The 15,531-nt window shown below is 45.3% G+C and overlaps 3 protein-coding genes across 3 annotated transcripts; 2 read left to right on the forward strand and 1 right to left on the reverse strand.

Moving 5' to 3' along the window:
• Positions 1–96: 96 nt before the first annotated feature.
• AO090003001469 (uncharacterized protein) lies at positions 97–862 on the reverse strand (the record flags this gene model as incomplete). The annotated part of the gene is made up of 4 exons (XM_023235334.1): positions 97–351; positions 423–533; positions 687–720; positions 789–862. The coding sequence occupies 4 exons, from the start codon at positions 860–862 to the stop codon at positions 97–99; spliced, it is 474 nt and encodes a 157-aa protein (XP_023090362.1).
• An 11,011-nt stretch (positions 863–11,873) lies between these two features.
• On the forward strand, positions 11,874–13,009 carry AO090003001472 (uncharacterized protein; the record flags this gene model as incomplete). Its single annotated transcript, XM_023235335.1, has 3 exons — positions 11,874–12,119; positions 12,181–12,900; positions 12,923–13,009. 3 exons carry the CDS (start codon positions 11,874–11,876, stop codon positions 13,007–13,009), a joined length of 1,053 nt encoding a protein of 350 aa, XP_023090363.1.
• Positions 13,010–13,394: 385 nt separating this feature from the next.
• Positions 13,395–15,185, forward strand: AO090003001473 (uncharacterized protein; the record flags this gene model as incomplete). The annotated part of the gene is made up of 2 exons (XM_023235336.1): positions 13,395–13,514; positions 14,433–15,185. 2 exons carry the CDS (start codon positions 13,395–13,397, stop codon positions 15,183–15,185), a joined length of 873 nt encoding a protein of 290 aa, XP_023090364.1.
• Between the last annotated feature and the right edge of the window lie 346 nt (positions 15,186–15,531).

Raw genomic sequence — 15,531 nt, forward strand, 5'->3', positions numbered from 1 at the left:
TACTTTTTAACCCGGCGGCTCTCTAGGTATGGAGCGACTGTGGGCCGGGCTTCGAAAGCTGCTTTGAACTTGACGAGTGGCTCCGGTAGCGAAGCCTTAAAAAGATTCCCCACAAGTAAGTGACGCGTGCAGATAAAGCAAGTCGGAAGCGGAACTTACAGGTAAGGTTCCAGTCTGCGAGTCGTTATCGATAGACTGGTAGACGAGAAAATCTGTATAAGTGATCCTCTCACCCAGAAGATAAGGGCCCTCCTGCTGAGCATAGAATCTGGCTAGTACATTATAATAGTTCGGAACAACTTCGTTCCTAAACTTGTCTGTGACGTTGCCAAGGTTGTTTACCCATTGGATCTAATATATGCATTAGTTAGAAGGCAAGTCTTTCCTTCGGTGCGTAAAGATATTCATGATGGCACGCGTACCCGCCAGTCATTATACACATCGGCAACCGCATCCAGGAAATACTTCTCGAGGCTCGTATTTCCGTCGTATTCGCCCAGCTCTCTGGCTAGGTACCTCAGAATTGCCAGATGCTGTCAAAGTGTCAGCTCGATTCAAATTGTATACGCCGCTGAATTACCTGTGTTAGGATTTTCCCTTCATACTCTAGTACCGGTACGTGGCCAGTTACCGATAATCCTTTTTCCTTGAGTACTGCGCTGGCTGCTGGCCAAGTATCGTCATACGGATATCGGACATCCTTGAACTCGACTCCGGCGTCTTTCAAGAATAGTCTAAGTGAGCACTTGTAAGCGAACACTCTTTCCTTTCAACACGGTCGCTCATACCGGATAACCTCCCCACGGCCCAGGCTACCGATATCGTGGTAATGGAGCGTAGGTTTGGTGGACGGCAGCTGCATTTCTCTTTCTGTCTTCAGATGTTTCTAACTAATTCCTTGCTATCAATATGAAGTAATCCCTGCGAGTGACTTTAGCTTGTGGGGCGCGTTAAGTATAAAAACAAAAGAGAGAGAGAAAGGAAAGGTGGCATTTCTGCGCAATGCGGGGTATAAAATGTCCATCGTCTCACGTCATGGTGGGATATTATTAATGGGATCCCTCTCTAAACCTTTCTAGGAAACAGAGATAGTGCACGTTATAGCGACTTAATAATCACCTTGGTAAGTTCTAGGCTCTAAACCACTACGTTCAGAGGCTAGCGCTAGTTAACCGACCCACAATTATAGAAATATAACCATGATTTTGATGTGCAGGGGGGATGATTAGTAGTGAACCTAAAGCCAAATAAAAATAATTACTTTCCCCAATAGACCATGTTACATATCTGATAGTTCTGTCTATTAACAAAAGCTCAGAGCTTTACTTAAGAACAAACTTATTTATAATATTCAATGAGCTTTTACATGAAAAACAAGATTGGAAAGTAATATACTTGGAGCAGCTCTAAAGAGTAACTATAGTAGATGATGTTGTAGACGACTATTTGGATCATATGTCTAACCCGGTAGAGATTGGCTTCGATAATATTAGATTAATAATAATTTAGCTGATGGGAGTGTTGTTAGTCCTAGTGTCTAGGCCACTGTCATGGTATTGTTTATGGTACTAATAATGAACTGCATACAAAATATGTCCGAAACCTTCTGTCCGTTCACTCGAACTGGCGAACACCCTCCCTTACATACTGCATGTCAATCAATTAGAATTTTAAATGTTAGAGGCTAGCTATGCTAGCTATATAGATACTTAATAATAGAGAATCTGTACTATATACGTCTGAAAGCCGCCAGTACCCATATTATACAGGTCGATAAGAGAAAACAGTATGGTAAATTAAGAGGTTAAACGCAGTGCTTGCAAAAGGAAATGAACGCAGTTGAAACCAAGTTTGCGATACAAGAAGAGCAAGCAATGGCTTTTAGAGTCTGTCAGGACTAGGTCATACATAAAAGCGAAGCACAAAACCAACCACTAACCAAATATACTTCCCGAAAAAGCAAATCCAATGAGTTGTCCATGAAAGGCTAGAAAACGGACATGGATATTTTCTCCCAGTCACAAAGGGACCTATAACATAGTACAGCGTGACTTCAAGAGCAGAACAACCAGTATCCATTGCCACCATTTCGAAAGATATCATGAAGGCCTGTCGACCTCGAAACCAAACCAGCGACCAGTGCCTCGCCCGTCGTGAGCTAGTCAGAGTTCCCAGGCACCTATGCTTCAACAGACAAGACGTGTAATGGTACTAGAAGAACCATCCTCTCGAACATACTTGATTTTCCATGTTTGCCGGTGCAATATCAGGCGGGCGGGCGCGGTCATTCGTCAAGTTTCTCTTTAACCTAAAGTGGCGGCAAGTTCATTGTCAGTATAAAGTGGCTTGAGGAACTTCGGAGCTCATACCACCATAAGGAGGGAGGCCTCGCAGCCAGTTTATTAAATCAATCAAGTTCAAAAGAAATCGTGGGAGGCGGGTGACGAGATCGGCGAGCTCAAGTAGCCTATCAGAAGTATTTCTTGTCGAAAAGTCCATGATCAAAGCTGCTATTTGCCAAAAGAATAGTCAATATTTGAGATGTACAATGATGTGGAGGTGATGGATAGCAAGAATCCGGGGCAAGGGCCAGTTATATATGTCTCGCCAGGCGAAAAGATTCCCTTTGGCTATTGCAGCTCACCATTCTGATGGCTTATCCCACTAGTTGCGATTAGGAATAGTGTGTTGAAGATACTTACTGTTCCTACCTATTCTGAAAAAGGTTGCTTGAGTGCTCTTGTGGGGAGCTTGTGTAGATTAGGGTTAAAAAGCTTTTACCATATCAGGGGCTGATGAAATAATGCAAGCTCTCATGAAGAGGCGGTAGGCAGCCACAATGTCTGAAATAAGCACAATTCGGGAAAAGAGAGCCGCGGAGTCGGCATACTAGAGCTCTTCCATAGGGACGGGGGAAACCGACTACTTACGAGCTTTACTCACATCCAGAATTATTTCAACAAGTCGGTGTGCGTCCGTACAAAACAAAAATGTGAATTGTGGTAAAAATACCAGCCTGGCTCCACTCACTTCAACACGTCATGGACGAATACAAGACGGTGGTACGTCGTTGGGGACTGAAAGTACATTACCATGAAGAGAGACAGAGAAGCGTTGTCAATCCTCTCAAACAAGAGATTAAAGACTCGTTTTGTATCGGGCTAGTAAATCAACCAAGTTGGCCATCAAATAAAACATTTGCCAATAGCATATTCCTCCTCAGAAGATGTCACCAGGGAGGCTGAATACGGAATACGGACGTGTGTGTGAAAGGATTGAATATAGTTTGAGACGCCATGCAGCCACCATGCAGCTTTTCTGTACTCAATTGTTTTGGTCTTAATTCTCCAGTTTAAAGTTTTGCTTTTACCCTATCTGGTTTGTGTTCTTCTTGTTAATTCTCCCCATGGCGTACCTGCAGGGTGAGTTCCGGACACCGGCGATCAAAGATTGTCGCACAGTGTTGTGGCTTGGACTAGGCACCGCTCCGCCCGGACCTAATTCATTCAACTTAAAACAAGATCATTGTGGTTCGAGGCACTATACCCCATAGGCCTGTGGTTTACGTTTATCTTTGGTATTCTTGTTCTTGACCATGGGAGCAACTCACTCATAGCATAGACATGACCAGAATGAATTTTCCCTGACCGTTGGTCAATATCTCAGTGACCAACGTTGGTATATCAATTTCTTGTTCTTTCCCTTCCAAAGCCTGGGCTAGCATCAATTAGATTTGCTGCCATTAGCTTTTTGTTACTCCCCCTCGGCACCGGCCGGACATGTCCTCCTGAGCCACAGATGATGCTCGTTTATGGAGAGTCAATGTTCCTGGTTCCATGGCTGTGTCTCCACAGTGCGGTGGGTCCGCAATACGTCAGTTGATGGATTGGTGCATGTCGTGCGCAGGAGACATCAGATACCGCTGTCCACCTAGTAAAGATCTACCATGAAATTAAGACTGGCCTTGAAAAAAAAAATGTTGGGGCCGGGTCCCAACCGAGATGATTATGGGCTCGGACCCTGCTAGCCTTCGCCGATTCCCCCCCCTGCCCGCCAGTAAGAGCGGTGAATTACCTCCGATCCGGAAAATAGTCTAGGAACAAGTTCCACGGGGCCCATGTCAATCCGGTGGAGGTTACGCAGCGCCTGTTCATCTTAAGTCATCTTCTTTAAGGTTCGGGTACAGATCCTATCTGGACAGGCTTGGACTTAGAACCACCCACACGTGGGGGATACAGCAATGATCCTCTCCTACTCATGTATGCCATTAGACAGTTCCTTTCCAGTAGAGAAGAAATACAGATAATCACACACATGAAGTAGGTGGCTTCGCGCCTCGCCAGCGGGTAGGCCTCGTGTAATCATTCGGTGTCCCTGCGCCAACGGAGTACTTCGGACTACCCATTCTAGAGGTTGTATTTGCGTTCTTATTCTTGACCGTAGCCGTTTTAGATGTGTAGAAGTTGAAACTGACACCAAATTGAGTGATACGTATTTACGTGGTGTTGTCCAAAGCAAGCCGGTATGGCTGCGCGGACTGCGCATTACTTTGCTATTCTCAAGGATTCGCACGAGACGCCAACAAATTTCGGCTCACTATTGGTTCAGGTTCGGGGAACCTTTCGACCTGCACACAAAAGTACCAAATCAAGAGATGTGAAATGAGAGGCGGGCGTACCTTTGCGGTTCATGTATGCATGAATAGGGAGGATTGCATGAGTTGGGGACCAATTCCATCATCCGGGGGTCTGAGTTGAGACCAAAGCACTGCTCCGCCTCACCTCGCTTCCGCTTTTGAAAAAAAAACGAACAAAAGTACACAGTTGCCTTTGGACAGGGATGGTCCGTGTCTTTTCAAAAGCAACGAAGATTTTACCGTATCTCCAAAGACTGCACAGCCTGTGCCTGCTCGTCTGACCGTTTAGCGGCTATAGCATACCCACTTAATTAGCTGGGCCTCCCTACGGATTGTGAACCATAACGAGTTCCACTGATCTGAGGAAAGATGCCCCTAATTATTTTAGTTCAACATGATGCTTAATATAATGTCTTCCAGGAACCGGCATATTCAATTTCGATATTTGGAAAGGATAAATTAGTCGAAACGTACTTTAATTACATCCCCAGTCTATCCTACAAACCAGATGAGAACAGGGACAAGGATAAAAATTCTGGAATAAGATTAAAATCAAAATGCAGCTTCTGGGTTGTCTTCTACCTTCACGTGGTTGGCCTAGTAGAATAAATAAACTACCTATGGTTCAGATCCCGTAGCGCATCGCCTCAGCTGTGCAGCCTCAGGAATCAGGAAGATGAAGACAGACCAACAAATCGGCCTTTTTTCATTGCTTATTGGACCACTTTTTCTTATAATTTCCTTTATCGACCGGATCCACGGTGGGTATCTGATCTTTTTGCCCGCATAAAATGGAATATAATACAATCAAATTAATTCTCCACAAGTACTCCGGACCTCCGTCGCCTGCGACTGTGGACCCGGCCCCTAGCCCAATGCGTTAGGTACTCTGCCTGAAATCAAAATTGAGCATAGAATGGCTCAATGTATAAAACCCGTTGTAATAAGCTCGTGCATATCCCGAGGTCTATCCCGTGACCCCTTCATGATATTCTCAACAAAAGAGATTTCATTTTCCATTCGCGGACGAACAAATCCTTGTCCTGGTCATGATCATGACTTGCTCGACTGGACCCATGATACACGAGTCAGCCACAGAGAAAATGATTTATTCCTTTTCAAGCTATGTTCAATTTCCGACTCCCCCGGTCCGAGTATGAGGACGGACGCCCCATGTAGCCGCGTAACTCCATGAACTGTTCATAATACGAGTCCGTTCCTCAACCTGGATGAGGGATGAATCCCTAGATTGATGAGAACCATATGTCCATGATTTTTAGTTTTGCCAGACACACCGAGATACTTGCTGTCTCCGAAAAAGAAGAGAGCAATAGGAGGGAATGTGAAAGAAGGGTAAGGAACTTTGCGCCAAGGATGTTTAGCACAGCCCAACGAAATCTCTTCAGCATGGCAATCTCCTGAGGTGCAGCCTATCAGAACTGCGTCTCTTGGCTCATGACTCATTCCCTCGCTCGCTAGGATCTCAGGGTAAACAAAAGGGGTTCTACGCACCTGCAAACTCTGGGATCTACATCAGCATCAGATGATCTTCTCAGTTGAAAAAATAAAGAGTGGGTTCCTCGGATTCTTCATTTGACAGTTACGCTTTTTGGTATTTTCGACTTCTTGCTTTTCTCTTTCCAAAAATGGTCTAGTACCAACATAATAATATCTCTAAAATAGTTTTTATCAAATCATGATCATCACAACTATCGCCGAAGCACTAAAATATTACCTTTGTCTTCCACCATTGCCCAGAGCAACCGCAGCGTCGGCCTTCCCCCTAACTTAGTGGTGGTAAAGGGGGTGTCTCACCTTACTAAAGTCCTAGGTAAACCTTCAGGGGTCTTTAAATTCGTCCTCAGGTTATGGCTTAGCATACTATTGACCTTTTTCTTTTTCTTTTCCTTTTTTATTTTTTTTATTTTTTTTTTGTTTTGAGACCTTCGTCCAACCAGTTGCAACATTGCATCTTTATTATGGCCATGCTTAGCTAAGTCGAAGAAGGAAAATTGCAGAAATAGAGATCGAAACAAAGGAGGGTCTATTCTATGGGTTTAATTATTTTTTGACGGCAAGATAGAGAGCTTAACCATATAGAGCACCCAAACACTGTTCACGGCGAAGATCCCAGTGGATAGTTTCCGGGGATAACAGTTGTGACTCGCACTCTAAATCTGTACTGCATAGTCTAATAAAGTCAAAAAACCATTCCTCACTGTTGAAAGGCTCTACAAGCGAGCCGAACCGTTGTTTCAGGTGGAGCATCATAGCGCAATGGTGCCTACCACTAGGCAGACGTGTCTCAGCATACTTGTAACCCCAATGGCGTCAAGGATATTTATTACGTATGAATGGCTTATCCTGTTGTATATTTCTGGAACTATTATTGTTTTTATTTTATTTTATTTGTCTGCATTTCATTTCATTACATTACATTGCATTGCATCACATTTCATCCCATTGTGTCTTAAATTGTCTCCTTTCATCTTCACTTTTGTTCTTCTCTTCTTTTCATCCGTTCATTGACCATTCCTTTCCTTTCTTTTTACTCGGTTAGATATAGGGTGGGATTGCGTTTTCCGGAAATCTGTGCTGATGTCCGCACAGAAAAACGTCATGCTATATCCACGGTCAACAATGGCCATCGAAAATATTTACTTCTTGAGTGACGCCCTTACGGTGATGCAGAGGGTGCCACCAAGTATTTAACCCATAGGATGGTGAGAAATTTAGGAGTGAAGGATGCCAGTAGAATATTATTAGCGAAGTCGTCACGCCTGATTGCCCACCTGTCGAATGATGGAAGCCAAAGTGTTGATCTTGGACGGACAAGTACTCCTTGCAAAGGAGGGTATTTGACCCTGGTTGTCAAGAGCTGAATAATTATGGTATTCAGCCGTAGATACCTATCTTTCGCTGTACTTTGTAGCTGAGCGAAGGACCTGCATGAAACCTTTGCATCTCATGTATATTAAGCTACGGCTGCCAGCCTGCCAGGCACTTGTAGCCTTCACTTTTAAGTTCTTGATTATTGAATAGAACACTAGGTCCTTAGAATATATTCTTCTGTAGTAATAGTATAGAAAGGTTATTTAAACTGGTCATATTATATAGCATAACACTGGATCTTCTTTTACTGTTGTTACTGTTGTTATTGTCATTATTGTCGTTATTGTTATTGTTGCTATTGTTGTTATTGTTGTTATTGTTGTTGTTGTTGTTGTAGGAGTGATAGAAATATATATCCCGAGCAACTATAGTCGCTAGCTAAGCTTAGGGGACGCAGCACCTAGAAACGAAGTGGTCAATATCTTCGGAACCTGCACTAGCCAATAATCCAAATACCATGATTGGTACCCAATATGGCGGGGCAAAATAAATGGATCCCATTGGTTGATATATGGGGTATAGTGTGTTCCTATTGGTAAACTCAGGGACAATTCGAGGTTAGTGCTCGGAATTGAACCAGTCGATGTTCCGAGGGCTCAGATGATTATAATTGGTACAAAATGAAGTGGGATCTAGTAAATAGATTCAATTAGGTGATAGAATGATATGTTACTGTGGGTAGACTCGGTAAACTGAACTAGACTCATCGCTGTATCCCCGCGCAAGGATTTCCCCCGCTCATCCACTCTACTGCACGGCACTTCAATTAATACACTTAAATGTAACCACAGATTCCACCCTTGCACGTTTTCTACCTCTATTCGTTCCCTTTTTTCAGCTGAACCTGTCACGGTTAAGCCACTCACTGTGACAATGCCGAAAGATGATGCACCGGAACTCCTCCTGGTCTTCCTTCCTTTGCCGGAGCCAAAAGAAGCGATTGACTCCATTCGCCAGCAATTTCCTACTATAGAGGTGGCATTCGTCGAGATTCCCCATGGTACCTTGGAGATCACTGATGATGTTATTCCTTCTGGTTAGAGCATCTCTTAGGCACATAGATTACAATTACAACTAACTGGAAGAGTTAGATCTACTTCAGAGGGCAACTATTATGACCACAGCTTTTGGCGTTATTCCGCATCCTGACCAGACGCCTCAGTAAGCCACTATAATTCACGTGAAAGCCTTGCTAGACACCCGCTGATAATGATCCCTAGACTGAAGTATTTGCACTCCTTCTCAGCTGGAGTGGATCACCTGGTCAATCACCCTATCTTTCGCGACACCAACATACGCATGTCCACAAGCTCGGGTATCCACGGACCGCCGATCGCGGAATGGGTGGTCATGAATTGGCTTGTCTACTCAAGAATGTACACTAAGATTTTAGAAGCCAAAAATCAGCAGCGCTGGCTGACATTCAAAGAAGTGAGACAATGGGAGGTGGATGACCATGTGGGCCAAACTGTTGGCATCCTAGGGTATGGTAGTATTGGCCGCCAAGGTAAGACATACATAGGAACCAATAATGTCTTCTCCGCTACCGCAACGAATTGTATCTCTTTTTCTAATTTAGGGACTAATGTCGTTTAGTTGCTCGCGCTGCATCTGGTCTGGGTATGAGAGTCTTGGTATACACAGCACAGCCAAGGCTGACGCCGGAGTCGAAAAGGGATACTGGATTTATAATCCCAGGGACCGGGGATCCAGATGGTCTGATACCTGAAGCCTGGTATAGCGGGCGAGACAAAGCATCACTTCATGATTTCTTGGCCCAGGGATTAGATCACCTTGTGGTCTCTCTTCCCTTGAACGCGGGAACCACCAAGCTCATAGGTAAAGAGGAGCTGGACATTTTTTCTGCACATTGCAACTCCACCACTCGGAAGCCCTTTTTAACGAACATATCGCGAGGCAAAGTAATCGACCAAGATGCCCTGCTATCCGCACTGCAGTCAGGTGCCTTGGGGGGTGCCGCGTTGGACGTGACTGACCCTGAGCCTCTGCCAGTGGGACACCCACTCTGGGAGCAACCAAATGTGCACATCGGTTCACACATGAGTGCATTTGGAAAGCGGTACTGGGAACGATCACTAGAGATCCTACGTCTGAATTTGACTCGTATACACGAGGGAAAGGAGTTGATCAATGAGTATCATAGGTGACGGTTTAGCAATTGAACCAGTCAGATATCTGCTCTACAATAGGATCTCTATCTCTGTCTTTGTGTGCTTCCAGCAAGATACTTGTGCTGGTATAATGTAATTGGTAATAGTAAACTTTAGGTTGGAGAGATATTTTGTTTAAAGAAAAAAAGATAGGGAGAGAGAAACGATAGCTTCTCTTACTTATATAAACTAGAGCATATCTACTAGTTTATATTATTATAGGAAGTTATGAATAACCTCTTTTCTCTAAATCTTTTTAACTGATATAATATCTGCTGTAGTAATTAATGAATGGTAATTCACGATCAACGACAGCAACCCTCTCCCAGCATACATTTCTTCGCATCTCGCATGAGCTGAACTGCAGAGAGCCTGGTGTACCACGTAAAGTGTCGAGGCGAGTCCTTCGCCCGCTCGTTTGTAATATAGACTATATTCAGAACAATAATAGCAAAGGCTTTATCCGCGGACATTACTAGTAGCATTATCCATATAAAGCTAGATAGATATGCATCCATGTCGATTCTCATGGTCCATTTTTCATGAACCAAAACGTACTGTATCACAAGATGATTCAGATACTACTAGTCCAGCTCCGCCAAAAGCTTGCACAAGTGCTCCACAGCATTTTGTTCATCCTCTCCCTCTGCTGTGATCGTGAGGGTGTTTCCCTGGCTAAGGGCAAGAGTTTGAAGTGGGAAAAGTTTTTTTCCATTGACTGTTTTGCGACCATCCGAGACAGTCACATTGGAGGTAAAGATGTTGGCTTCCTTGACAAATTGCGCAGCAGCTCGTGTGTGCAAACCATTTGGAGTCGTGATTGTTCCTTCCTGACTGAACATGATGAGGACAGGGCGAAATGCCAGGGGGCAATCAGGTGATCTGGGATCTTGATTCGAAAAAAGCTAATGTCTATTGTCAGCTTCTGTATTGTCAATGAAGTTACGATCTCCGTGTCAAATTGCTCACATAATGATTCGCGAAAAAAAAAAAAAAAAAAAAAAGGACGGACACCGACCGGTACGGTAGCTGTTAAGAAGAATTGTTGTAGTCTCAAATTTTGATCACGTCGGGAAATACCCTCTTCTTTAAATAATACTTCGGCTTGAACCGCATTCAGCCACATTAATCTTAGCTCGGCACAGGGAGAAAGAAAGGTGACCAGGGAGTACTAGCATCGAGAGCCAATTGGTCAGACAAAATCGAATTTCGCACGCATCTCGCAGATCTCATGCCCTTTTTGATCGTTTAATATCCTAGTTCGGACAAACGATGGTGGCTGAAGCTGAAGCTGATCATAGTCCCATTAAGGCGGGCGAATAAGAAGTCGAAAATCTGCTTTCAGCCTTAGCTGTTTGCGATTCTTAATTCTAATCTAATCGACGGCCTCCTGCTTTGACGAACATCGCGAACTTGAACAATACGAGGTGTTAGCTGCGACGGATTCAGGGCGGGCCTCGCAGCTTTCTAGGGCACTGCGGTATAGCTTGCATGTCTTTTGGATGACTAGCTTTGTCACCTCTCTGCCATAGCAGTTAACTCCGGTATCCGTAGAGCTAGGCTCCATCTTACCCGGTTGCTTTTACTGGATGCATATATACTGTCTGGGAAGCTGTTATACAAAAGCTCCTCCCAGGCATCACTCATTGACATTGAATGGGTCTTTGACGATACCTCCAATTATATATTGCACTCAATCAATCATGCAGTTAAGCTTAGTACATGGGAAATCTCTATGTCCTATTGTCCTCCCATACATAGCAGCGAAGGCCAAAAGCGGTGAGCCTTTTGGTGGTAAAAGGGTACGGGCCTAAGGCACCATATAATCCCTCTCCGAGGAGATAGATGAACCTTTCCCCATAACTCATTAGTAACGCGCAACCCTATCCGCAGTTTTGGCACCGAGATAGAGTTCACCACCGGCAACAAGAACCACATGATGTCATATCTGGATCATAGTAACAGGGAGGAAACAAAGCGCCGGTATGAACATGCGTTCATATTACGGCAGATTTATGTGTGTCATTCGGCAATTCGTAGTGGGCGGGCAGGGTATAATAGAGCCGCCATTGGTACAACTCACTCCCGTTCTCGCTGCGGTGACTATATCATTTATCCTTATACTGCACCACTACTAGATAACTCATCTTCGTGAATCGTATGTCAATGCAGCCATGCCGCTCACGAGCCAACCTGGTGCATCCTATCTAGAGATACTCAATGAGCCGGACTGGACGCGGACGCATAGTCATCGCGTCGGAACCCGAGATCGCGATGCGCGGTATATAGGGCTCACTCATGGTGGAGACGAGATACCGTATGATCTCGAGGAGGTTGCTGAGGAGAAGCTTAATGAGCTTCGGCAGAAGGTGGAAAGGGGAGAATTGGTTACCGTTCGAGACATCATGACCAAGCAGATCGTGAGTTGTCCCTAGACAATTGTATTATGCCAGCGGATGATAGGACTGACTGTGGTGGCAGGACTTTCATTTGCGGAGACCAGACGTGCATCCGAAGTTTTGGAGATATGTACTGCATACTACTGAGAGTTTTATAAAGCAGGAGCAACCGTGGCCTGTGAATGTGGCAAAGAGAGGGGGGGAAGAGAAGAGGAGGGCGAAGGAAGAAATAGAAGACCCAGGTCGAGGGAAGAAAGGTGATTCTGAAGAACAGTCGAAGGGCCAGGAAGAGGACGCACAAAAGGACGTTAAGCCTAAGATGTCATTTGAGGAAGCGGCACTGTTGAAATACCTGCAGCATGAACAGAAATATCGATCATCCATGAGGCAGAATGATGGGCGAGGTCGCTCCCCTTTTCACGACGAGGTACTTCCGGAGCAGATCGACGAGGCAGACCAGTTCTCTCCTGACAGTTGGGTCCCTCGAAGCAAGAGCTTGAAGCGTCTCACAGGGAAGCATCCTATGAATGCTGAAGCAGATCTAACAACTTTGTTCGACGCCGGCCTTATCACACCATCTCCGATCCACTATGTCCGTAATCACGGAGCCGTACCACATCTACTCTGGGAAAACCACAAGCTCGATGTGGTAGTCGACCGACCATTAACTTTTGGCATGGATGAGCTTATAAGTCGGTTCAACAGCATCAACATACCTATTTTCCTTGCCTGTGATGGTAGTCGTCGGAAAGAACTCAACATGATCAAACGGACACGCGGGTTCAACTTTACCACTGCCGCTGTGGGTTGCTCATATTGGAAAGGTGCCTCCTTCGCGATGTGCTTCTCGAAGCGGGTGCTGCAGAGCTCATGGAGAGAGAATCCGAGAAGTGCTTCTGGGTCCACTATAAGGGTGCCGATGAGTTGGGCGAGGGCAAATATGCAACCTGTGTTCCGCTATCATACGTCTTGGACCCCACTAATGATGTGTTGTTGGCATATGAGATGAATGACCATCCGATTCCACCTGACCATGGTTATCCACTGCGATTAATGCTTCCCGGATGGGTGGGGGCACGCTCTATCAAATGGTTGACGAAGGTCTGGGTCACGGAGTTCGAAAACGATAGCTATTACCACATTTATGACAACCGGCAGCTACCCAGCTTTGTCACAGACTCTGAATCGGAAATTGCAAAAATCATGTATCACCATCCTAGCACTCTGTGCACGCAACAGATGCTAAACTCGGTGATTGTGAAGCCGTCCCAGGAAGAGAAAATTAATTTGGCGGATATGAAGAAAGGTAAAACCTATCGTATCGAAGGTTATGCTTATAACGGAGGCGGGAATGAGATAGACAGGGTCGAGATTAGTTTGAATGGTGGTGATACCTGGCTTTACTGTGTGCGCAAGGTATGTGGTATTGCTCGGAACCATTCCTGCACAACTGGCTAAGGCCTCATAGTATCCTGAAGCACCGATCCGACATGGCAAGAAGTTCTGGACCTGGTTACATTGGCACATTGACCTCGACATAACAAAACTCGCTCGTGCAGAGAGCATCATCGTTCGTGCCTTTGATGAGCATAAGAACACACAACCTCCAAAGCCAGTGTGGAACCTTGAAGGGTAACACAATCCTGGTCTAATTCTTCTGCCGGTGGCTGTGCTAATTTTCCCGTAGGATGATGAACAACTGCTGGTATCGAGTCAGGCCTGAGATATACGATGATCCCGCTAACCCAGACGCGTACCTACTATTCAGACATCCCGTTGACCAAGGGAATGGCACCAATGGCTGGATGAAGGAATCCACCGAGGAGCGGATCGAAGACGTTAAGCGTAAGGCATCCGCTCCTGGGAAGCAGTTTACTCGAGATGAGATCGAGAAGCATCATACTGAAGGCGATTGTTGGATTGTGATAAACGGGAATGTGTATGATGCTACTAGTGTCTTGAGCTGGCACCCTGGTGGTAAAGGTGCGATTATGGCCCATGCTGGGGCCGTGCATATGGACACCACCGAAGAGTTTGAAAGTATCCATGATAATTATGCGCATGAGAAACTGAAAGGTCAGTATCAAAGGCGCCTGTCTCCTTTTGGCTATGTTACTCGAGGTGCTGAGGCTATAGTGCAGAGTGTATTATAGGACAGGTTACGGAGAAGGCGATGGCCCATATGCAAAAGGATGCTAATAGCAAGAAAGCGGAACTGTCGCACACCGATGGAGGGGATAGTAAGGCTGCTCTTAATGAGCACATGTAAGTTTGCATTTGCATAATATAAAGGTGGCGCGATTCTAACCTATGCGGAGGTGGACTCGTGCCAAGCTCGTCGAGACTACACGCCTATCACAGGATACTCAGCGATACACATTCGGCCTGTCACCCCCAGCTACAAAGCTCGGACTGGAAACAGGCCAGCATATTCAGATCGGCTTCCATTTCAAGGATAGCCTGGTCTTCCGTCCTTATACTCCAGTCAGACCCGTCCTCGATAAAGAAGAGGATGGGACCTTTGACCTCGTTGTCAAGACATATTTCCCTGATGAGAATCAGCCCGGTGGTACCATGAGCAATATTCTTGATTGTCTTCAGGAAGGGGAAGAGGTCGAAGTTAAAGGTCCATCCGGTGCGATTCGCTATCAGGGCCATGGCTGCTTCTCTGTGGATGATAAGACATACACCTTCGACAATGTTTCGTTGATTCTCGGAGGATCCGGCGTTACACCAGGCTACCAGATCATTGCGCGAGTTCTTGAAGATAAGACTGATAAGACTAAACTCAGAGTAATCGATGCCAATAAGTCTGAAGATGATATACTGCTGAAAGGAGAGCTTGAGCAACTGTCAAAAGAGCACGGGAACCAGTTTGAGATTGTCCACGTCCTATCCCATCCAGGGGACGGATGGGGTGGTCTCAAAGGACATGTAAACGAGGATATTATCAAGAAGCATGCCTTCGAGCCTAGTGATCGCACTGTGGCACTTCTCTGCGGGCCGCCCACCATGATCCAAAAGGCGGTTCTTCCCGTTCTACAAGCCTGGGGATACGACGAAGATAAGAACTTGTTCGGTTTCTGAGCCACACTAATTTTAAAGATCCCAGGACCATATAATCCATAAAAGCAAGGAAATAAGAATAGTCATTGAATAAAGGTACTTTACATTATTTCGCTAGGGTTCAGTTGGAGAAAGTCGCCAGGGAAAGAAAGTACGGGATGCATCTGACGAAGATCTTGCGTAGAGCTCTGTCATTTTCCGTACAGCCAGTGATTTTTCGGGACAGTATGCATTGGCACAGAAATATATCGCACTAGCTTACAATAGCCTGTACACAATCATACTGTAAAGTTAAGGAATATGTCGGAATACAGGTGTTTCCGTCAACGTATCCCCCCACTGAAGTCACTCATGTACCCATTAGCCT

Source organism: Aspergillus oryzae, chromosome 2 (genome assembly GCF_000184455.2).
Source record: "Aspergillus oryzae RIB40 DNA, chromosome 2".
NCBI classification, from domain to species: domain Eukaryota; kingdom Fungi; phylum Ascomycota; class Eurotiomycetes; order Eurotiales; family Aspergillaceae; genus Aspergillus; species Aspergillus oryzae.